The 24098-nt window shown below is 34.0% G+C and overlaps 1 protein-coding gene across 1 annotated transcript in view; it reads left to right on the forward strand.

Moving 5' to 3' along the window:
• Positions 1–24098, forward strand: part of ETNK1 (ethanolamine kinase 1) — a 53372-nt gene that overhangs the window by 18952 nt on the left and 10322 nt on the right. Inside the window, exons 3-6 of the mRNA XM_043880947.1 lie at positions 5963–6103; positions 10742–10884; positions 19644–19727; positions 21533–21693. Of these exons, the coding sequence (XP_043736882.1) occupies positions 5963–6103; positions 10742–10884; positions 19644–19727; positions 21533–21693 (529 nt within the window). The remainder of the gene's footprint in view (positions 1–5962; positions 6104–10741; positions 10885–19643; positions 19728–21532; positions 21694–24098) is intronic.

Below are 24098 nucleotides of genomic sequence, written 5' to 3' on the forward strand. Positions count from 1 at the left end.
TTAACCTGCCACCTACCCATGTGGGGGGAGAAAAAATGATGTATGTAGTCCAGTTTGTTTTTACCTTTGTCATCTGTGCTATTGGTGTCATATCCAGGAAATTGTTAGCAAGTCCAGTGTCATGAAGCTTTTCCCTTGTATTTTCTTCTAAAAGTTTTATGGTTTCAGCTCTTACATTTAGATTTTTGATCCACTTCAGGTTAATTTTTATGTATGATTTAAGGAAAGGATTAAGGAATTTCTGTCTTTTACATGTGGATATTCTGTTTTTCTAGCACCAGCTGTTGAGAAGACTCTCCTTTGCCATTGAATAGTCTTAGCATCCTTATTGAAAATTGTTTGCTCATAAACTGGGGGGTTTATTTTTGGGCTCTTTTCCATTAGTCTGTGTGTCTGGTGATATGCTAGTACCACTCTGTTTTGATAACTGTAGCTTTGTAATAAGTTTTGAAATCAGGAAATGTGAGACCTCTAACTTTATTCTTTTTTCTTTAACTTGTTTTTATGTCTGGGATTCCTTAAAATTACATTTGAATTTTGGGTTTTTTTTTTTTTCTATTTAATGTAAAAATTGCTATTGGGATTTTGATAGGGATAGTATTGAATTTATAGATCACTTTGGGTAGTATTGACATTTTAGCAGTTTAAGTCTTCCAGTCCACAAACAGGGATATCTTTCCATTTAATTCTGTATTTAATTTTTTTCAGCAACATTTTGTATAGAAATTTTTTCACCTTCTTGGATAAATTTATTTCTAAGCATTTTATTCTTTTTGATGCTATTGTAAATGGAGTTGTTTTGCTTAATCTCCTTTTTAAATTGTTCATTGATAATGTATAACTGCAACATATTTTATGTGTTGATTTTGTGTTCTGCAACTGTGTTGAATTCAGTTACAAGTGAAAACCATAAAATTTCCTAACAAAGCCATCCTTCACAAATTGCGTGGATTTTTTTCAAGACCAATTTATCAAAAATTTCAGACGAGTATGGAACTTATAAACATAGGACTTATTTAATTTTTAAAATCTCTTAGCAAAGTCTGGTTTTTAAGTATGTAGTTGCTGTGCTTGCAGTTTAACTATATTTGTTATTTCCATGAGGATATTTGTGTAATAGATTTTCTTCCTTTCCTTGTTAATTTTGCTACAGAGAAGATAGACCAGTAGTTCTAAGACCTGCAGAAATTGGCTTGAATTCTAAATTTTGAGGGAAAAAAAAAGGCTTATTATACAAGTTATGTCTTGTCAAAGAACAGGCAGTGTTTCAAATGGATGGTTTCTTTGTCTTTCTGTAGCTCTGTTAATTTTGGCACAACTGGTATCATATGAGATTTTTAAAAAATCCAGGATAGATTTTAATCCACCTGAGAATAATTCTAATAGTGGTAGAATCCTGTGGTAAGTTTCTAAATGTACCCTGAATCTGTTACCAAGATGATGATTCTTATTCATCTAGTATCTATTAAGTACCTCCTCTTAGTGCTGAATGCTAAGAGAGAAGAATAAGGCATGGTCTTTGCCCCTTGTAGGATAACCTAGTGATAGTATTGATCAGTAGTATTAATAAAGCAATCTCAACTATACTATTATTACTTGCTGCTATTTTTTTAAAATTACATTGGAAAATACTATAAAACATTTAAATAATATTCTGAATATAGTTTTACCTGTTATATAAACATGATGTTATCATTTAATATTAACATTGTCCTTTATATAATCAAATACTATTTTGACAGTGCACCTTTAGAAAGGACAAATACATCTATAATTTACTTTAGAAGATACTAATCATTAGCTTTTAAGTTTTGATATAACTTTGTTTGAAAATACTAATTTTGCTCTTGTATGTTGGTAATTAATAGTTTGTTTTCCATTTGAGTAGATACGTATCTCATTATGCAACAGTATTTTTTAAATTTCATATAAAATAATTTTTATAATTTCATTTGTAATTTCAGAAATTTACTCAAAGGCGAAAATAGTTGCTGATTTTTGATAAAAATCAGTATCATTTGGAAAACTTTGCCTCTTTTAGTCCATAGTTCATGTATATTTAATATTTCTATTATGACTAGTAGGAAATTGGTATGAGATGGGAAGTTAGTGTATAGGAGCCTTGTATATGAATATGAATGTGAAATTCCTGTTGTCATTATTGAACTTAAATCTCTAAACTGAGTAGATATTTATGTAAATTTTTTCTTTTATTCACAGACATCCCTTCTTAGATTTGAAGGAGAGCTTTTAAGATTATATGAGTAATTTGGCTTTCCTTGTAAGAACCCAGAGACTCAGAGAAATGGAGTGATTTGCTAATTCTGTGCAGTGTTAACTGCAGTATACTGTGATGGAAAGACCTTGGCCTTTGCATCACATAATCAGTTCAAATCCTGACCTAGCTCCAGTTAGCTACCTTTTTGCCTCAGAAGTCAAGATTCTCACAATTAGTAGGTGCTTTTTCTCGTAGCAGGTATTCATGTTCAACAGATTCTATTAACATGTAAGAGCCTCTTGGAGTTGTGGCCGTTCTCTTTACCGTATAATTGTCATTTCAGTCACTCGTAGCTGAATAACTTATATTTGGAGAACTTCTGAAACTACATTTTGTGGTTTTCAAATAAGAGTCTCATATAAACTCTCGGGTAAAACAATGAAAAATGACATTATTATTTATTTTTAAAACAGCAAATAAAAATTTGTTGGTATTAAGTTTCTATTCTAATATGTGACCCTTCTCTGGAATCATTGGTTTCATTTGTTGGGTAAACAGTTTTAGGTCATAATGTTCTGTTGATGTAGATTTCTCCTTGAGTTTTGTGTAACATGGATTACCTTTCTTCAGACCTCTTGTCCCAACTCCCCCGCTTAAAGTTTAAAACCAGTTTACATATACATATATGTGTGTGCACATGTATATAAATATATATTTGTGTTTATTTGCTCTTTGTTTTAATTATTACTTGGTTTTTTTAATGAAGTTTCTTAGTGCTTAAAGTGCTATATGTTTATTTATGGCACTTTTATGGGCCTAGCTTTTTAATGCAAATACTGTATGAGAGATTGATAATAAAAATAAATTTTTTATTCTGTATTCTTATAGAATATGTTGTCTTAAGGTCATTCAAACAATAATTATTCATAAACAATGATTATTTGGTAATTTGAGAGGTATGAACCAAAACACACATACCTAAAAAGAGCACAGATTTTAATATTTTGGTAATGCATTAGGATTCTTGTTTTTTTTCCATCAAAATACGATTTATTCTTCACATGGTTGCATACTTAGTTTTATTCTCAAATCAGCAAAATTTTCCATTTTAGACAAGGATGCAGCGCCTTAAAGGCAAAAGATATTCTCAGATAAGATACCTTTTGCCTCTCCTTTTAAATAACATCGGCATCCGTAGGTAGAACCGTAACTTAATCATCAAAATAAAGGCCAAAAGCAAATATTACTCAGTTACAGTGAAACCTCATCATACTTATTTTTCAGAATAGAAAACAGTAGAAGGAGAAAAATATTGAATGTGTCAGACATGACACTTGCAGCATCTTTAGGCTGCGGAACTGGCTGGATGTGATCTACATGTAATCTTTAAGCTTCAGAGTAACAATATTAGGAGGTTTCTCTTTAAAAATTTAGGTAGGTTAAAGAACAGCATTACAAATACTTCGTTACTCATTTTTAATTCAATAGTAAAATCCAGTAGTGCTCTGAAGACAAGAGAAACTGACCAATTTCTGTGTCTGAATTCAAGGGAGAATCAATAGGGAAACAGTGAATTCAGTTATAGCATTGTGCATCAAAGACAGGTCTGTGAGGGCTGTGTCCCATAGACCTCATTTTGTTGCTTCAAGTACTGTCAGACCAGTAACAATTTTCTGCTTCCTACAAGCATTGAGCATTACCCCCACTGTGGACTATTGTTCAGATCATCGAACGTCAAAATAGATGTGGTCAGCTGAATTATAATCATCTAAATGGAAAGATGAATATTAGTTGGTTCTTTAACGCTATATTCTTTCAAACAAAGCATCGAATATTTCTTGTAGTAGAACTGGAACTCATTTGCAGTCACGCCTAAACACTTCTGAGCTGCATCAGGAGTCTTATTGAGAATAATAATTTGGCTCAAAGAAGAAGGAATTTGTTGGTGTCTGTATCTGAGAATACAAGTTCAGGCATGGGTGGATCCAGGGGCTCTAATAGTGTCTGTCATTAGGAGTGTCGCTGTCTGTTTTATTGTATGTTAGCTTTTTTTTTTCTGGCAAACTTTTCTGAAGAGTGACAGTTATAATTACTAGCAGTTGCAGACTTATCTAATCAGTTTGCACAGTGTGCGTGTGTGTGTGGTGGGGGGGTGTGTTCCTCTTTTTCTGATGGCTTCACCCAAAGTCAGTAGCTTCAGTAGAAGTCTTGGGATCAAATCCTTTTAGCCCGGGCTTGAGTAATATGCTCTGAACCAATCACTCTGGCCTGCAGGTTGGAGTGCTCTGGGCAAGTCTGTGTCATCTCTTCACTCCTGAAGTTAGTGGTACAACTGGGATAGGGGGTTAGGATGGAGATCAGCTCTGAAGGAACCACATGAACTAAAAGTGAGAGGGATGGAAGTTTTTCCTAAGGAAAATCAGGAATCTTATTAAAAACTAAGTAGATAAGAATATTCACTGTAGTATGAAAACATAGTAAAACTGTTATTTTATCACAGATTGGTGAACAATAACTACAATACTGGTTTCCCTGTGTGCTTAAAGTGATTTTTGTGTATCCAAGTCATCTGATAAGCTTTTAAAATACCTTGATGCTGCGGCTGCACCCCAAACCATTTAATTTCTGGGGTAATACCCAGGCCTTTCTTTTCTTTTTTTTTTTAAGTTTCCAAAGATCGATTTTAGTACATAGGCCAGCTAATGTTTGTTAACATAAGATATAGAAATTAAGTCATAGAACCTGTTTATCTGCCCACTTACCTTTTTACCTTAGTCTCTTTTGCCCTTTAACCTCAGTGACTTCAAAAGCAGAATTGGAAGTTAAGTCAGTACTTCTCAAATTACACAGTGAATTGGAATCACCTGGAAATCTTGTTTAAAATGCAGAGTGCTAGGGCCTACCCCTAGAGTTTGTGATTCCGTAGATGCAGGGTAGAACTTCAGAAATTCCTTGGTGGTGCTGTATGGTAAGTCCTAGGACTTCACTTTGAGGGATGTTACATTAGATTGTAATGTTGAAGATTTGCCAGTTTTAAGTTCTTTTTTTGTAGATTATTGTTAAGTCACTTTTCTACCTACTATTCTATGGACTGGATGTTAATTTAGTTCTTATTTCTAATGTAGTATGCTTATTCCTCCATTAGCATTTGCTGTACTAGGTTAGGTTCTACAGATAAAAAGATAGTGTGGACACAAATACACACAGCTTCAAATTATTTTGTCATTATATCAAGATTGATTGACATCATAAAATCCTAACATTTGTTCAGAGAATTTGTTAACACACTTACAGAAATTAACTCATAGAACCTTTTTATCTGTCCATTTACCTTTTAGTCCTCTTTGCCCTTTAACTTCATTGACTTCAAAGGCTCAAAATTAAAATGACTCAGTGTAGTTTAAATGCATCGGTAATTAATGTCTAATATGTGCCTTGAAATCATTTATAGTTGTGTATTCTTCTGTTGGTTGCAGACATTGTATAATCAAAGTAGGCTGCCAGTCAATCCCTTTTGGACTATAATTGCTGTATTAATTTTAGATATTTCTTCCTACGTATGTTTTAAATGTTTACCCTTTCTAGTGAGAGTTGACTTGCCATACTATTTTGAATCTTATGTAAAGTGAAAAGAAATCATGTTATAAGATAAAGGCACCCTAATTATTTTAGTTTACCTTTGAGTAAATATGAACTGTATGGTGCATAACACTTTCCTTTTTATGCTGTTCTGTTTTTAAACAGGCTAATAGCTCGTCAGCTTGCTAAAATCCATGCTATTCATGCACACAATGGCTGGATTCCCAAATCTAACCTGTGGCTAAAGATGGGAAAATATTTCTCTCTCATTCCCACAGGATTTGCAGATGAAGACATTAATAAAAGGTAGAATTACTTTTTTCATTTGAAATTATGTTTTACATTGTTTTGCTATATATATATAGGGTTTCAAAGATAACTGTAAGGTGTATAAAGTCTGATTTTGTTTATCTTTGCACTTAAGTAAAATAAGCATTAATCCATTTGACTCTCAGAAGGCACTACAGAAATCTGCTTGTCTTCCCCAGTTGGCTCAAAAGAAAAATCAGTCCCTATAAAAGTGGGGAAGTGGGGAGCCAAGAAACAAATATAGAACATTTATTTGGCAGTAAACATAATATAAAGGTTACTGTTATTGGGTATATTTTTCATAGTGTGACTTGACCATAGAGACCTTTTTAAAGCAATTCTTTCTGTCCAAAGGAAAGCTGCTTTGAATGGGCCTAGAGATCTACATTGGGGCAGTGTAGTCATATTGAAGTGTGAAAAGGTTTGGGTTGTCTTAGTTTATTGTGACTTTTAAAGTCTCATATAATGAGATTGAAAGTTCTTTTACTGGAGTCTCAGATTTTATAGGACTTCAGGTTCAGAGTAACTAAGATATTTCATTTCCTACATAGAAAAATGTGTAAATCAGAATTTAGATTCTAAATTATATAAACAAGTTTTTTTCTTCCAGTTTTATCGAGATATAATTGACACACAGCACTGAATAAGTTTTAAGACATACAGCATAATGATTTGACTTATATATGTTTTGAAATTATTACTGCAGTTAAGTTTAGTGAACATCTGTAATCTCATAATAAACAAAGACATAGAAAAAAACTTTTTTTCCTTGTGATGAGAACTCTCAGGTTTTACTCTCTTTAACAACTTTCGCGTATAACATACAGCAGTGTTAGGGGGCCAGGCTGGCCCTCTGGTGGGCAGAACTGGGTCTGGGGTTGGTGGTTGTGGGGCTACAGATCCTCAGTCTAGTGTGGGCCTGCTGGTGGGCAGGGCCCAGGTCCTGGAGCTTCCTGGGCCTAGAGCTGGTCTGCTGTTCGATGGAGCCAGGGCCCAGGGTCTCTTTCTGCAGGGCCCTGGGGTTCCCCAGAGTGGGTGTCAGACCTCCAGTGGGCAGGGCTGGTTCAAGCATAGCTGGCTTTGGGGTCCAAGGTGTCCTGGAAGCTGGTATCAGCTTGCTGGTGGGTGGGCAAGATCCCTGGATGGCTCCCAAGGTGTCCTAAAACTTGATCAGCTAGAGTGGGGCTGCGTCCTGGTGCCAGTGAGCTAGAGGGAGGATTCCACAGCGGTGCTTGCCAGGACCAGTGTCCTGCTGGTAGAATGAGCTCCCAGAATGGCTGCTGCCGGTGCCTGTGAGCCCAGGGGCAGCTTCATTTGCCTCTTGCCTCTCCAGGAGGCTCTTGAGGATCAGCTGATGGGTGTGACCCAGGCTCCTTTCAGATTATGGCTTCTGCTCTGGATCCCAGAGTATGTGGGATATTGTATATGACCTTTAAGAGTGGAGTCTCTGCTTCCCACAGCCCTCTGATTCTCCTGAAAGTGTGCCCTTAAAAAGCCAAATGTTCTAGGAGCCAGCCTTCCCAGTGTAGGATTCCTGGTTTAGGGAGCCAGATATGGGGCTTGTCTTCTTTCCATGTGGAGAACCTCTGCCATTGTAATTATCCTCCCATTTGTGGGTCGCCCACCCAGGGGGTGTGGGTCTTCACTATACTGCATCTCTGCCCCTTCTACTTGTCTTACTGTGGCTTCTCCATTCTACCTTTAAAAAATCTTTTGTGCTAGTCTTCTGGTCTTTCTCATCATTAGTACCTCTGTTGGTAGTTGTAATTTTGATGTGCCCGCTGGAGCAGGTGAGCTCAGTCTTCCTACTTACCATCTTGACTGCTCCTAAAAAAGAGAGGCACAGTCCTGCTGGGACCCTCTGAAATACTCTGTGACACATGCCTCTGAAACTACACCGAGCATGTTTTTACATAGTGTTATTAATACTAGTACAGAAATTGCAAATCTAACTTTGTCTTTATATCTAAAATGTACACGAAGATTTCCACTTTTGTATTCAGGAAGTCTTTAAGAACGACAGAGGTAAGCAGGACCTGTGGATTTTTTTTTTCTTGTTTGGTTTTATTTTTTATAATTCATTAGGAAAAAATAACTATTGTGTTACAGTTGATTATTTTGAAAGATTAGTTTGACTCACTGTGTGTGCTTTGTTTGCACAGTTTGTCAGACTCTGAATGGACAGGGGTATTATACCCTGTAAACTGGGACAGACAGACATCTGAAAGGGTGTCCACGGTGCTGGATATTCAGAAAGTGATCACATGAAAACAAACAAACAAAAAATCCACCTGTGAAATAATGATTTTATTGAAAGATTTCAGGAAAAAAATCACTTTAAGATAATGACGATGGCAGTGGTGCAGTGTTGAGAGGCAGTATGATGTGTGAATTAAGAGTACAGGACTCCGGAGCCAGACTGCGGGGATCAAGTCTCGGTTCTGCTGTGCAACCTTGGACAAATTACCTGTTTCCTTTTCTGTAAAGTGGAAATAACAAGGGTAGGATGTTTACGTTTTAGGGGTTTTGTGAGGATTGAGTCAATATATACACGTATCTTAGAACAGTGTTTGTGCGTGTAAGTGCTAAATAAATGTTAGCTGCTATTTTAAAAATTATTATTCAGAGGTTACTTTAAATTCTTGAGGTTAGTGATAAATCTGGAGATGCCCTATGGTAGATAGCAAAAGATCCTTGCCCCAATAGAAAATACACAACTAAAATATTAAAAATAATTAATATTAAAAATATTTTTCATATTTCCTTTCATTCCTTTTTGTCTGTGCATGATTATGATTATGTTAATAATCCTTTGAGTCCTATTATTTCCATTCAACTCGGTACTTTTAAAATAAATTCTTGAATAATTACACCATTTTAAAAAGCACATATGCGGATCTCTATTGGAAGCTATGTGTAGAAGAGAATGCAGCAGTTGGGAGAACAGTGAATAGGCAGATTCATTAAAGTAAACCCTGATACAGACTGTTTATTGTATTGTAAAATGAAAGGGGTAATCTGAGAGACTGTATAGAGAAAGAGGGAAGAGAACTTGTCTTGAAGTTTCAGGGAAGAAGAGAAGGAGGAGCAGCAATTTTGTAAGCTACTATTTTGCAAAAATAGTAGCAGCACACTATTTTTGTTTCATTGTCTTTTTATTATTACAAATATGGCACAATAAATAGTACAGAAAAGAGTACAGGATAAAGAGCCGTAATCGCCACTCCTTCTTGCCAAGCTAACTCTCACCCCTTCCCAGTCTAACTACTGAGGCAGTTCTCTGCAAAGATGAATATTCTGTGATTTGGTTATCATATGATAGCATCATCATCTTTATCTGAGTGATGATTATCATATAATAATGAATTGATTTGTCAGCAATAGATAATATCTGCATGCGTGCATGCAAAGTTGCTTCAATCGGGTCTGTCTTTGTGACCCTTTAGACTGTAGCCCGCCAGGCTCCTCTGTTCATGGGATTCTCCAGGCAGGAATACTGGAGTGGGCTGCCATTTCTTTCTCCAGGAGATCTTCCCAAGTCTCCTGCAGCTCTTGCACTGCAGGTGGATTCTTTACTGCTGAGCCACCTGGAAGCCCGAATAATATCTGTTGACTTTCAAATGTGACTTTAACTAATTTATACTACATTCACCCTTCCAGGCTTGAGATAGATGTTTTAGTTCTTTAATAGGCTATCTTTGTGACTTTAAATACTTAAACTTCTTTTTATTAAACTGTATGTCTTGGTTTCCCCATCTGTAAAATGGAGATAAATATAAAACATTGAGAATAGTGTTAGTAAATGTTAGCTGTTAGACATGTATATTCTTCCCTCGTCCTGTTTTGTACTGATCCACTTTTTACTTTTATGCCCTGAATTTTAGGTGTCTTGTTCAGTTTCCTTTTATTCATACTAAAGTTATTTATAATGAATTTTCTTTATTCTAATCTTAGAATAATTGGCCTGTTTTAATTCAGAAGTCTGCATTTAAATGGAAGAACTTATTAAAAATAGATTTTTTGGTATGTATCGAAATACCAAATTACTGTTGTCATACACCAGGAAGTAACAGTATTGTAGGTCATTTATATTTCAAAAACAAACTAACTCAGAGAAAAAGAGATCAGATCTGTGGTTACCAAAGGTAGGGTGTGGGGAAGGGGGAATTGGATGAAAGTAGGCAAAAGCTTCAAACTTCCAGATATAAAATAAATAAGCACTAGGGCTGTAATATACAACATGGTAAAGTAACATTGCTATGTTATATATGAAAGTTGTTGTATTGTTATAACAACTTTTGTTATATTGTTACATTGTTAAATATGAAAGTTGTTAAGAACATGAGTTCTCATTACAAGAGAAAAATATTTCTTTTTATTTTGTATCTGTATGAGATGATAGATACTTAACTAACCTTATTGTAGTAATCATTTCATTATGTATGTAAGTCAAATTTTATTTTGTACACCTTGTATAATGCTGTGTGTGTCAATTATATCTTAAAACTGGAAGGAAAAAATTTAAGTTGTATATGACCAAAAAGAAAAAGAAAGGTTTTATTCCTTAGGGAAACTTAAAAAAACCTGTTGTCGTTAATATAAACAAGATGTAACTTTTTTTTTTTAAACTGAAAGGTTCTTAAGTGATATCCCAAGCTCTCAGATTCTTCAGGAAGAAATGACTTGGATGAAGAAGATTCTTTCCAGCCTGGGCTCACCTGTTGTGCTTTGCCATAATGACCTGTTGTGTAAGAATATAATCTACAATGAGAAACAAGGTAGGTATCTGACTTTAGCAGTAAGTAAAGTTTTTTTTCTTTGTGTTTATAACAGTCTTTTGATCTTTGTATCAATCAATAAATTTAATTCAAATGTAAGGGTTAAAAACATGTATGAAGACTGAAGTGTTTTATTTTGGTTACAAACTCATGGTAACTGTGCTATATTAGGAATATATATTTTCTGCATAGTTGTATAAAATATGTTTCTTAGAATTGGTTTATTAGAAATAGTTTTTGGTTTCTGTTAGAGTTTTAAGTGAAAAATGATGACATGACTGTTTATAAATTTAATTGTAAATATTTGGTAATTCATGGTTTGAAAATGCACCTGCTTGTAATGAGGGTTTTTGAAAAACCAACTGACATGGCACTGTTTTATAAATATAGAAATGTTCTGAGTGTTGGGGGCGGGGACAGCAGTATTAAAAACAAATGTGTCCAAGTTTCCTATTACCTGTTTATTTTACTGACTTGTTAGATATTTTGATGCTAAGAAAATAAGCCACAGATGGAGGAAATTTTGTTTGTAGTTGTTGAAATTTTATCTACTGAGGTAATAATCAAGACACTTTAGTAAATTGTCTTAACATTTTTTGAGGAGGACAGTGATACTTTTTGGTGAAATATTTTTGGGGATTGTTTTTATCTTGCTGTATTCAAATTCTCTTATGTTTTCATATTTAAGAAACACATGATTGTATAATATTGGATAAAGTGGTTTGAGGTTTGGTTGCTAAAATGGTAGATGCCCTTCAATATACTACGATGAAATTTAAAAGACACAATTTTGGTAGAAAGATTAGTGTTAATTCAAAAAGTTTGTTTGAAACTTTGAAGCTATTGCATTTTGTAGGAAACCAGTTTTGAAGATAAATATTACAGTTTGAAGATTATTTTGAATTACAAGTGTGCTTTTTGAAGATACTGAAGCCAAAGAATCCTAATTAAGTGGTCATATTATGTCAAATTACTATTTATGACCATTCTTATCAAATTATAAGTTGAGACTGTTCTAATGCAAAAGCTTGTAATATTTATAACTGACTTCAACTTGAAGAAAAACAAAGAACACTGTCAAGGATGGTAGACTGAAGCACATGTTTTCAAAAACATGCTTAAGTCCCTTTTATATTTGATATTTTAATCTGGATTAGAGAGTCTATTTAAAAAAAATTTTGAGCTAACATCTCTATTTTGAATGTCCTGAAGTCTGTGGAATAATTTTTTTAAAAACTTCCAGTGTACCCTAAAACGTTAAGTACTTGACAGTGTCCTTTAATTTATTGTTATCTACTTATTACCTATAATTGTTACAGTATATTTGTACTACATTGTGTAATAGTAACCAAATCTCAATGCCATTTGTGAAACAAGAATATTAGTTATTCATTAAAGCGATGTATTATCTTTTATTTTAAGTTCAGTGCAAGATCTAATAACACATTATATTATATAATGGAATTTCAACTAAGGGCCTTCATCTTACATTTGAAGTGGACACTCAGCTTTATTTTTAACTGCAAGTTAATTAAGAGAATATGTTATTTCCTTTGGAATATAATTTTAACTTTTCACATTTTTATTTTATAAGTTTCTTTTGCATATTCATTTCACCAAACAAACTTAATTTATATCTAAAATAAAAGGGACCAAAAAAATCAGATTACTATGTCTTAGGTATAAAACATGAATTTTTGCTTTTTTATTTAACTCATTGGCTATCTAAACTACTGATTAGTGATATGAAAAGTTCTCCTATTTTCAAATAAAATATGCTTCATCCGGGCTTTAAAAGTTCAAACTTCTTGTCATTTTTTGTTTTACCAGGAGTTACCTAAATCATACTTTTGTGTCTAATTTTTCTTCCCTACATTGGAGAATAAAACTCACAGTTTAACAAGTATATAGTTTTTAGTTTCCCATTCGTCATAGGAGTCTATTACATACCATTTGTTTCTTGTCTTTGTAGTTATGTTTGTGTGTTAGTTATGAAAATATTCTGTTATGTTTTCTTACAATGTTTTTTTTTTCTTCTTATCAATGGTTTTATACTGTTCATTAGGAAGGCTACTTTGGACTTTGCGGCATCCATTAAAAAAATCAATTTCTATGTGATTAGTTGATACATAAGCATTAAGAAAACATGGTTGGAATGTTGTTCAGGTAAAATCTGAAACTCATGGAAATGTGGCAAGAAGCTTGTTTTTATTTTTTATTATCTTATTCTGCTATTATCTTACTTGTTTCGAATTACGAGCTAATGGTTTTGAAGTAATGTGCTTATGACATGTTATCTTTAGTTATAAGGAGAAGTAACTTGCCTCATGCTTTTAAAAAAGGTAAATTATATAAATTTAGTGAATTTAATAAGCAAAGAATATATGTATTTGAGCTATAGCATAGCAGTAGTAGTTTTAATTGTACTGTCAGGAGGCTCACTGAAATTAGAAACATAGACTGCAGAGTTCTTTAACTTATTGCCTTGTAGCATCTGAAATCCCAAGTTTTAAGTCTTTCAGAATTAAAATGGTTTCTACATAGAATAAATGATTAAGCTACATATTATGTTCACAAATGTGTTTGATTTGTTATCACTTAAGTCGTTCATGTGATTTGAGCTCAGGGCTTCACCATTTTGTACCCACCTATTGATACATAATAAAGTAATAAAACATAGTGTATTTCAGGAAACCCTTAATTTCTTGAAAGTACAAATTTTAAACTTCATGAATGTATATTGGATCATCTTGGTCTCTGCATGTACTTTTCAGCTATAATAACTTAGATTTTTATATGGTATAACTAGATTAAAAATCTCTTAAGTAACTCTTATCAGCAGATATATTATTCTTAAAAGAGTAATCAAACTCTTGAGTAACTTGAAAGAGAAGTCAAAAGGAATATAGATTTTGGAACCAAGCACTCTTGTGTGCAGATCCCTGCTCAATCACATATGGAAGTAGGTGGTATTAAGTCATTTTTATGTCTTCATTAAGTGTTTATATTTAATCCTTTACTGTCTGCACCAGAGTCACCTAGGATACTTGGGGAAAATGTAGGTATCTGGGCTCCATCCAAGACTGTCTGAACAAAAATTTTTATGGATGGGCTTAAGACTTTAGGAAGTGCTGCTTATACTGTTGATAGTCTAGAAATTTTGTTTGCTCTGTTTGAGACTAGAGATAATAGCTACTCCAGATGGTTCCTGACAAGATTTTAGGTGAGGCATATAACATATATTGCACCAGACTAGGTACTTAACAGCTCTCAGTTGCAACTATTATACTGTGATAGAGTTGGCAAACTGTAAGGAGCTTTCTGTAAGGAGCTATGTAGTACATACTTCAGACTTTTCATCCCATATTATAGTCTCTGTTTCTACTATTAAGCTCTGTGTTGTGGCACAAACACAGCCATATATTGTTAGGCACTGGGTTGAATTTGGCTTGAGAACACATTGTTTGCCAACCCCTGTATTATGTTCATAGGAGATGTATTATACAAAGTGTATCTGATTCTGAAAAAGTAAAAATGGTAACTGTAAGCCAGAAGGATTTATGGCTTAGTAGTATGAGATGACAATTCAGGTTGTCTTTAAATGCAATTTGCAGATTTTATCTTAACCAATTCGAGTGATTAATTTAAAGTTAAAAATGTATATATATATCTATATATATGTATGTGTGTTGTACTTATTCATACGCACACAAACACAAACAGACTATGAGCACTCTCCAGTTTGTAGGCATTTTCACCTGCGAATGTTACAGGAACTGGTAGGCATCACAGAAGAAATCCTGCTTCTACCTGTTTTCATCATGTCAGTTGACAGGACTCAGGAATATGGGAGAAGAGTAAGCTTCCTTTCTGAAGTTGATGGTAGCTGTCAAGATTTTTGAAATGTTAGTCAGTGCCAGGAATTAGGTGGTTGGTAAGACAGCATCCCATTCCTTGGCTTCAGTGAAATGACATCTTAAAAAGGTAAGAAAAGTATACTTGATGACATGATGATAGAATTTGTTATATAATGATAAAACCAAAAGCAGTGACTCTTGCTCCAGAACTGTATGATAAGACTTATCAGTCTTCTTTTAAATTAATCAGCAATTAAAAAAGAATTTATACTAAGTGGAACAAATTTCAATATTGCTTATTAACTGCTTCAAATCTCGTATTTTAGTTTCAACTAATCCTTTAACTGCTGACAGAAGTAATCACTAAAGCTTTTGAGTTTGTCGTCTCATGTCTTGATCCTCTGTCAGAATGTTTACTGGTGGCTGTTTTGTTTCTTCTTTTTCCCAATTCATAAAGTGAAATTTGCTCAGTCGTGTCTGACTCTTTGTGACCCCATGGACTATAGTGTCCATGGAATTCAGGCAAGAATACTGGAGTGGGTAGCCTTTCCTTTCTCCAGGGGATCTTCCCAACCCAGGGATCAAACCCAGGTCTCCTGCACTGCAGGTGGATTCTTTACCAGCTGAGCCACCAGGGAAGCCCCCCATTCATAAAAACTTCATAAAAAGCTTAAGACCTAATATGTAACTTTAAATGGCTGTCATTGATTATTTTTTTCTGTCAGCAAATGCAGGAAGCTAATGTATAACTATTTAAGGAAACAAAGCTTTTTTGGGCAATTACAGAGTAAGCTAGGTTTGTTTTCAGAGTTTTAAACAATATAATTAGAAAATGGGTGAGTCACCATTTGTAGTCATTTGATTGACTCTAAAACTTACTTACTTTATTATTATTTCATGAAAAAGCATGGTGGTGGTTATTTTATTGATTTTTAACAAGAGGTTTTTTTTTTGTTAGTTTTATTTTTAAATTAAAATTTGTTAGCATATATTTTCCAGGGTAGAATATTATGAAGTATAGCCTTAACCTTGTTTTACCTTGTAGTCTAAATCACTATTTAGCAAAAAATAAAATATCCCTAAATCACATAATAAAAAACTTAAATGGACTGTAAAAACTAGTTACTAGTTTAGAATTTTTTCTTTACTCATACATTCACTTCCACTGTATGTTCAACCATATACTTGAGTAAGAATGTCAGAAATGCCATACTTTGTTCCTTAGTGTTTCATACTTATCTCCCCTGCTCCCATTTAAACGTGTGTTATCACTGTGTCTGAGCATTCTCTGAAAAATCTCCATTTATTAATATTTCACTAGCATTTGACTACTTCCTGTGTGCTAGGGTTTGCTCTGTGGATTGCATGAAGAAAGGTGGAAGGGACCTGCTGCCCCTCCTACTGCCCCTCCAGGAAACGATGGAGGAGTCAGATAAGAAAACGGATGTTTACATTCAGAACGATGAGTGCTGGGGTGAAGGTGTACATGTCCAGGGTAAAGTTACTGGACTCCAGAGAAAGAAATGAAAGGAAACTTTCCCAGAATAGAGTACTTCCTTTTTCTGCCTAAGAGAGAAAACATTTTACCAATTTGAGTATAATCGTGGTTACTCTTTCTCTCTTCTCTTCTTGCCTTACATAACATTGTAGAGCAAGTAGGGTGAATTGGAAACATTTTCAGGTTCTCATATTGATTATTTTGCTTTTAATCCTTTTTTCCTTAACAACAACAAGTAAAGGAGTCCAAATGAATGCATCATGTGAATTATATAGCCTTCGTTAATTAACTTTTTTTGGTTTTAAAGTACTTTAAATATTGTTTAAACTGTACTGAGATTTGAACAATTTATTTAACTCAGAGTGGACTTCAGTTCCTGTGAAGTTAAAGAAACATAGTAATAAAAGAAAAAGTAGCTTTTGAAAAAACAAGATAGTCATGCCATATGAGCTATTAGTTATTAATAGTGATGTGGATGTTTCTCTAAATAATTTATTTTTAGAGAAATTTTAGAATTCAGAAGTTAAATTTGTAGAGGAAAAAAGTTCAGGGTACTTTTTTTTTTTTCTTGTAGGAAAGCATTTTCCAGTAATTTGATTTTTCTGGCACCCAAAATAAGGAAAGCAGGCTTCTTTAATTATACTTTGTTGCAGAAGATTAAATTTAAGGTTGAGTTCCACTTTGTTTGCAGTAGTTTGAAAAGAATAGTTAATGCAGATTAAAAAAAATTTTTTTTTCCTTTTAAGCTTTGTGTCTTGTAAAATGTGAGTTTGCCAAATTTTCTTCATCTGCTACAGATTAGGTATGCCATTGTTGCTGCCATGTGGCGGCGCACCCGTGCTTCTTAAACGCACTGACTGGAGGTTTATCGCATCACTTGTTCACATGCACGGAGCCTGGTAACAGCCTCATCTGTATCTTGTTAGCTTCATTTTCTTATTTTTAAAATTTCATTATTTATAAACTCAACATAGCATTTAAAAATAAAGGCTAGTTTTAATGAATTAATGCTACTACAAAAAGTCATTGCTAAAATTTTCATACTGAAACAGATTTTAACTTTTGTTAAAATGATCTATGCTTTATTTAAATTGTATATACTCTATAAGCAGGCATGTTTTACCTGCTGTTTTATTTATATTTGCCAAATTCTAAATATGATTTTGAAAATTGAAATTGAAGCTTTTGTTTATGTGGCTAAAGTAAGCTTCAGGACTGGGCTGTGTATTTTTATTGGCATGTAACAGTTTGTATGAGCTCTACAAGAATTTGTATTTAAAGAGCTAAAACAATCAACAGCTGTAATTTGAAAAATTGTTTATTAAAATTGTTCGGTTGACTCAGTAAGACAACTTGGTAAATCCTCTGGAATCCTCATATTTTGAAGTCTGGGTGGGTAGATAGGTATTTCCCAAATCATTATGTTTAGTCTCTTTCATCCTAATCTTTTTAAACTATCATTTTTTTTCTCCTTAATGTTTATTGTAAAGAATAAAGGATAAAAGGTCACTTGTCTACCATCTGAAATGAAACCAAAAAAATATTTTGTTTTGGTTTATTTCCACCATCTTTTTCCCCCTATGTATTATGCTGCTTTTTTTTTTTTCCTTCTCTCTTCAGGCATATTTTTAATAATTTGGATCACTGTGTTTACTATTTTGTATCTTTTGTCATATAACATTTGTAATTCTCCTGGCCATTAAATAATTTTTGAAAATGAAATTTTTATCATGGCTGCAAAGTATTTTGTCATAATGGTGGTCTTTACCCTGTCATTCCCAAGGGTACCTAGAAGAAAATTTTTAAATAGATTCTGACTTTCCATTTTGCAACTTATTGGTGAAATGATTTGGTTAAAGCTTGTTCTGTCCTCCCATTCTGGAGGTTAGTGAAGTGATTTGGTTAACTTTAAGACTTTCAGCGGGATAGTTTTTGTTTCTTCAAGAATGTAAATTGGTTGAGTTGCAATGGTTTATGTAGTCACCAGCTCTTAGAAACCTTATTTTGTCAATATGCACGTAGATTTTGGTAACTGGACTTTTATACTTTGATGATCTCACTTATTTTACTCTAGACTTGACTATTATGAAAGTTTTGGATTTTATATTAAATGCAATTATATTAATTTTTTTTTTGCTTTTGTGTCAAATTCTCCACTTGCTATTATACTTTTTTGGTCATATAATACTTTTCTGAGTTGGAATATGATCAATGTACAGTCCAAGATTAAACATATAAATTTGTAGCAACACGTGATAGTTAAAAGGCTCTTTCATCTGGGAAAAGCCAGTGTATTTAAACCAGAAGTTTATTACCTCAGCTTGATGTTTTAAAAGATAGTGTAACTAGACACATGCTCTGTATTTTCTCAGTATCAGCAGCTTAGAAACTATTCTTACAGCCGTCTGTGTTCATGTATCCATTTTAACTGTTGAGCCTTTTGAGTTTGTGATCCCCTGGTGTAGACAGTGACCCATTTTGATTTTTTTTTCTTAATGTTTCTCTCTCCCTCCCTCCTTCCTTCCCTCCCTCCCTCCCTCTCTTTTCCTCATCTGTCTTTTAAAAAATAGGACCTATATCTGTGTTGAGCCAAATCTTCTAACTAATACTCAGTATTCAAAGATGAAGTTTCCTAAGCAGGAGTTTGTCCCTTGGGCGAATGGAACAGGATAGTCTGAAGAATTATAATAAAATTTGCATATATATCTATATAAAGCACTAATTTAGTATAGGAATCTTTTTAGTTTATGTAAAAATTTCTCAAGAAGAAAAAACAGCTTACCTTTGTTCCTTTTAAATGATAAAAGTGACCACCTTAATGCTGCTCAAGTAAGCTATTGGAAACCTTAATTATGTAGCGTTTCAAGAATATTTAAGAGTTTGATAGCAACTATCTTAACTTAGGGAGGTTCTGTTAATCAGCAAGTGTTATAGATTAAGTGCAGGACTCACAGAATTCAAACCTTTGAAAGTCTATGTATTTTTTCCATCTGTAAACTCACTGTTGGAATATAAATTTTTTGAGAAAATTGCGTAAATTTTTGTTTTCAAAGGTAGCTTTCATTTCTAACTAAACTTGAATTTTTCAGTAACTGATGCCCCCATGTGGTTAAATACATATTTGCTTTTGTTTGAATGTGGAGAGTGACTGTATTTTTTGACTTTTATTTAGTATAGTGGACATTGATGTCCGCAAAGAAGCTGTTGACCTATGTACGTAATTTGAATTTTGTAAAGCTCATTGCCATAAAATTCACAGCCTTACCCTGTATTGTCTCAGAAGTGCATGTAACCAAGCACGTACAATGAGACAAAATATTGGAAGCTATTTAATTATAAATAGCATAGGGATTTTCTTATCCTATATGTGATTTCTTATGTCTTTGTTTTTGTGTCTCACATAGGTGATGTACAGTTCATTGATTATGAATATTCTGGATACAACTACCTGGCATATGATATTGGAAATCATTTCAATGAATTTGCAGGTAAAATCCAGCAGAGAACATGTTCCTCTAGTGGGGTAGCATATATAACTCTGAAAGGATGCTTTTAGAATTTTTTTTTTCTTTACAGAAGATCAACTTTGGGGTAGGAGCAACAATTTTTATTTTCATGACCATTTTGATTTTTCTTTATTATTAGAGGAAAGAGATGATGATGTCTTCCTTAATTTCTTAAGGAAAATAAGAGAAAAATAATGATTGTGGCTTTTGTTAAGAATTGACATAGTTGCTTCATAAATCTCATCTAATTTTTTCTACATACAATCCATGTTCTCAGTTTATAAATGAGTAAAGTAATTCACCAAGGTCACGGTAAAATGCAGAGAAGTAAGATTTGAAACCAACTTTTTTTTTTTTTTATCATTTAAAGGCCTTTGCTGTTTCCATTGGGTGTGAGTGAAAGTCACTCAGTCATGTCCAACTCTTTGCAACTCTGTGGACTATACAGCCCATGGAATTCTCCAGGCCAGAATACTGGAGTGGGTAGCTCTTCCCTTCTCCAGGGGATCTTCCCAACCCAGGGATCAAACCCAGGTCTCCCACATTGCAGGCGGATTCGTTACCAGCTGAACCACCAGGGAAGCCCTAGTGGAGAATTACATGGTCAGAGGAGCCTGGCAGGCTACAGTCCATGGGGTCCTAAACAGTTGGACACAGCTGAGTGACTTTGACTTCCCATTGTATACCTGGGCTTTTCGAATGCCATCTAACTCAAAAGCTCAAGAATTTATTTATTTATCTATAGGAAGGGAGAGTAGTTGTGCATAAAAAGAGTTATCACATGAATATGCTTCACTGGTGAGGATACAAAAGAGGAAGCTTCAGTGATCTTAATATGATTTTGTGTAGAAAAAAGTTGAAAAAGGTAGAATTTGGATATGCAAATAGAAAGGAGGGCACTGCAGGAAGAAGGAAGAAATCTTCAAGGTGAATATACCTATTCCTGTAGGATATAAAAATCCATGAAGGAGAATAGAGTGTCATAAGACCAGAGAAGTAAGTTTGGATCAACTTAGGATCAACTTGAATGCTAGGCAAAATACTAGGAACTCGATTAGTATTTTTCAAACTGCACATCATGAGATCAGATGTGTAGGGGAATTAATTAAAGCAAAGAATGTAAAAGAAATAGAAAATATCACAATTGGAAGGTGTAGTTAGGGTAAATATTGTTTCATGAAATTTAGTATCAGGTGCGTGTGTAAGGCTTCAATATAAAAATGTATTTATAGTTTTCAGTAGTGGTCCAGTAGTTAGGACACTGTGCTTCCAATGTAGGGGGTGCAGGTTCAATGACTGGTTGGGGAACTGAGAGACCACATGCTTCGTGGCCAAAAAACAAAAAATATAAAGGTCTATCCACTTAAAAAAGTGTATTTGTTACTTTGGGAGTAATGGTTAAAGAAGCTTCAGAGCCACAGTTCTAGAAAATGCTCTAGATGCTAGTGTGCATAAGAATCAAGAATCTCCTGAGGTGCTGAGGTAAATGATTTGTGACACCTGGTGGTAGGTGGTTCAGGTTTCACATTTTGAGGAAAAATTGAGGCAGTGAAAATTGATTATGGTGATCAACTGTATTGTGTATTAGAATTTAATTAGGAATATGTTATGATTGGTTTCTTATTTTAATAAATGCTATTTACTTAATAATATCTAGTGTTTTAGCAAAAAATGGAGACATTTAATAATTTTTTTCTGAAAAAACAGGTAGATGGTGCGCATTATTAAAGTAGACAGAAGATATGTCATGTGTTTTAAAAAAATCTCTGTGTATTTTTCTATTTTAGGTGTGAGTGATGTAGACTATAGTCTTTATCCAGATAGAGAACTACAGGGCCAGTGGCTGCGTTCTTACCTTGAAGCCTACAAAGAATATAAAGGTTTTGGGACTGAAGTTACTGAAAAGGAAGTAGAAATACTCTTCATTCAAGTCAATCAGTTTGCTTTGGTAAGTTTAAATTTAAGTAATTAATGAAAGGTTCTTGATACAATGTTAATAGCGTAAAAAAAGTTTTCCATCATTTTTTAAGCAGTTCCCATTTTGAGTTTTGTGAACTTGTTAGTTGTTTAATGACAAAACAAGAGTGTTTAAAATTCCCCCACTGTAATGCCTTTGAGGACAAAGATTTTATTTCATTCACTACTGTATCCCCAGCCCCTAGAACAGCAATGCCAAACTACAGGTTAAGTGCTCAATAAAATTATTTGTTCAATAAATGGATTTGAGTTAGAGTTAGGATTAAAGTGTGAAGCACTTTTTAAAAATACCGAATTCTCTTTATTTATGTTATAAAAAAACATAAGGATAGATTTATGAGAAGTGAGGTTATTTCCAGAATACATGTAATCATCGCATGAACTTATCACGTTAACATGATTAAAAGTAGATTGGAAGAACCAGTAGAACTGTGTTCATAACTGCACAGTATTTTGTCTTCATGACCTTCTTTTGATAAGCAGGTAGTTCCCACATCTTTGGTATTTTAATGCTCTGTTATTTTCAAGGCCCACCTCTCTCTACTCTAAATGCATCTACTTTTTCAAAATTTAATTAATTTAAATTATCTTTTGAGAATGACATGATGCCATTAGAGTGAGCTTTCAGCTAAGGTATTGAGACAATTTGAATATTGGGTTGCAGTTCTTTTAGCTACTATGTCTTTTTAGTTTTAATACAGTTCTCTACAATTGACACGGGAATTGCTTGCTATGTAGTCTTTACAGATAGACCCTAGTGCTGGCTCATGGGTGTACTGTTTCCATAGTATTAAAAGCAGCATTTCTCCAGAGCCATTCAGGATATATCTTAAGAGGATGCGCTGAAATGTGGCTTCTTTACCTACCGTTCTGACAACTTTAGGGCATTAATGACATATTCTTCATTTGGTCCTAGGATGCCTGCTGTTTCTATTTATTCTTTTTTAAGCATGATCTTAAAGTAGAGAATATAGGGTTTTCTTAACAATAATGGCATAATTGCTACATCCAGTTAAAACTCTTAAGTCCTTATCTTACTTTATCTGTCCCTAGCATTTGACAGTATATTTTCCCACTGGCCCCAGGTTTTTATTTGTTAGTTTTTGTGGCACCATTTTTCCTTGGTTTTTCTCTTTTGTGCTCTCCTGCTTGTCTGCTTCTCTGGCTGTCCTTTCTTCTTACTCTTCCTCTAATTCTCTTGCCTTCTAAGTGTTTCCTAGTGTTCAGATTTGGGGCTCTGCCCCATTTTCTTTCTTTCTTTTTTTTTTGGCAGTGCCACACAGCTTGTGGGATCTTAGTTCCCTGACCAGGGATTGAACCTGGGCCCTTAGCAGTGAGAGTGCCTAGTCCTAGTCACAGAACTACCAGGGAATTCCCTACTTGACATACTTTTATTGAGTGATCTAGTTCCCTGGCTTTTCCTGCCCTTTCTCTTAATGATTACAAGTTGAGTTTCCTCCCACTATCAAGCTCCAGATCTGGACTGTTATCTCTCCAGGGTCCCATTAGTATTTGACCACAATGTGTCCAAACTTGAATTTTATTTTTGGCATCCTGTCCAGTTTCCCATTATTTATTTTTTACTGTACTGTTTTAACTTAATTAAAATGATGTGCATTCTGTTGCTGTATTCTGAAACCAGGAAAGAAGGAATTATCTTTCAAGTGTTCCTCTTCTCACACTTTTTCTATTTTCAGGTTCTTTTTTTTTTTTTTTTTGTGCCTGAAATTCAGTCAATTCCAACCCTTTTCTCCTTAATTGCATGACCTATGATTAAGGACTTATATCTCTCACCTATGTTAGTCTTTACTTGTCTCTTCACCTTGAGGTTTTTTCTGTCTGTAATTCATACTCTACGTTTTAAAAGTGAACTTTCTAATAACTAGAATCTAATTTATGAATCTGATTGTGTCACTTTTCTACTTTATGTCTCCCCATGACTTACAGAGTGACATACAGATGATGGCATCTACAGATTTTCTTATTTCCCACTGTATCTCTCACATCCCACTTCCTCCTCTGGCAGAGTCATCATGTTTTCTAAACACTCCAAGGTGTTTTAAGCCTGTATGCTTTTGTATAGATTATTTCTTTCTACCTAGGATGCCCTTTTCCCTGTATTTTCTGGCAAGTTCCTCTTATTCCTTATGGATGTGTCTTAAAAACATCTTTCCTCCTCCTCCTTTGATCACTTGTTGTGAAGAAGACAGCACTGACGTACATTATAAGACTGTTTTGATAAGGGAGGAAAAGAGGTTTGAGTAATCAGATCAAGGTGTAGATGTTTTAAATAAATAAATAGTTATGTGAAAGTCACTCAGTCATGTCCGATTCTTTGAACCCCATGGATTATACAGTCCATGGAATTCTCCAGGC

This window comes from Cervus elaphus, chromosome 22 (assembly GCF_910594005.1).
Source record: "Cervus elaphus chromosome 22, mCerEla1.1, whole genome shotgun sequence".
NCBI classification, from domain to species: domain Eukaryota; kingdom Metazoa; phylum Chordata; class Mammalia; order Artiodactyla; family Cervidae; genus Cervus; species Cervus elaphus.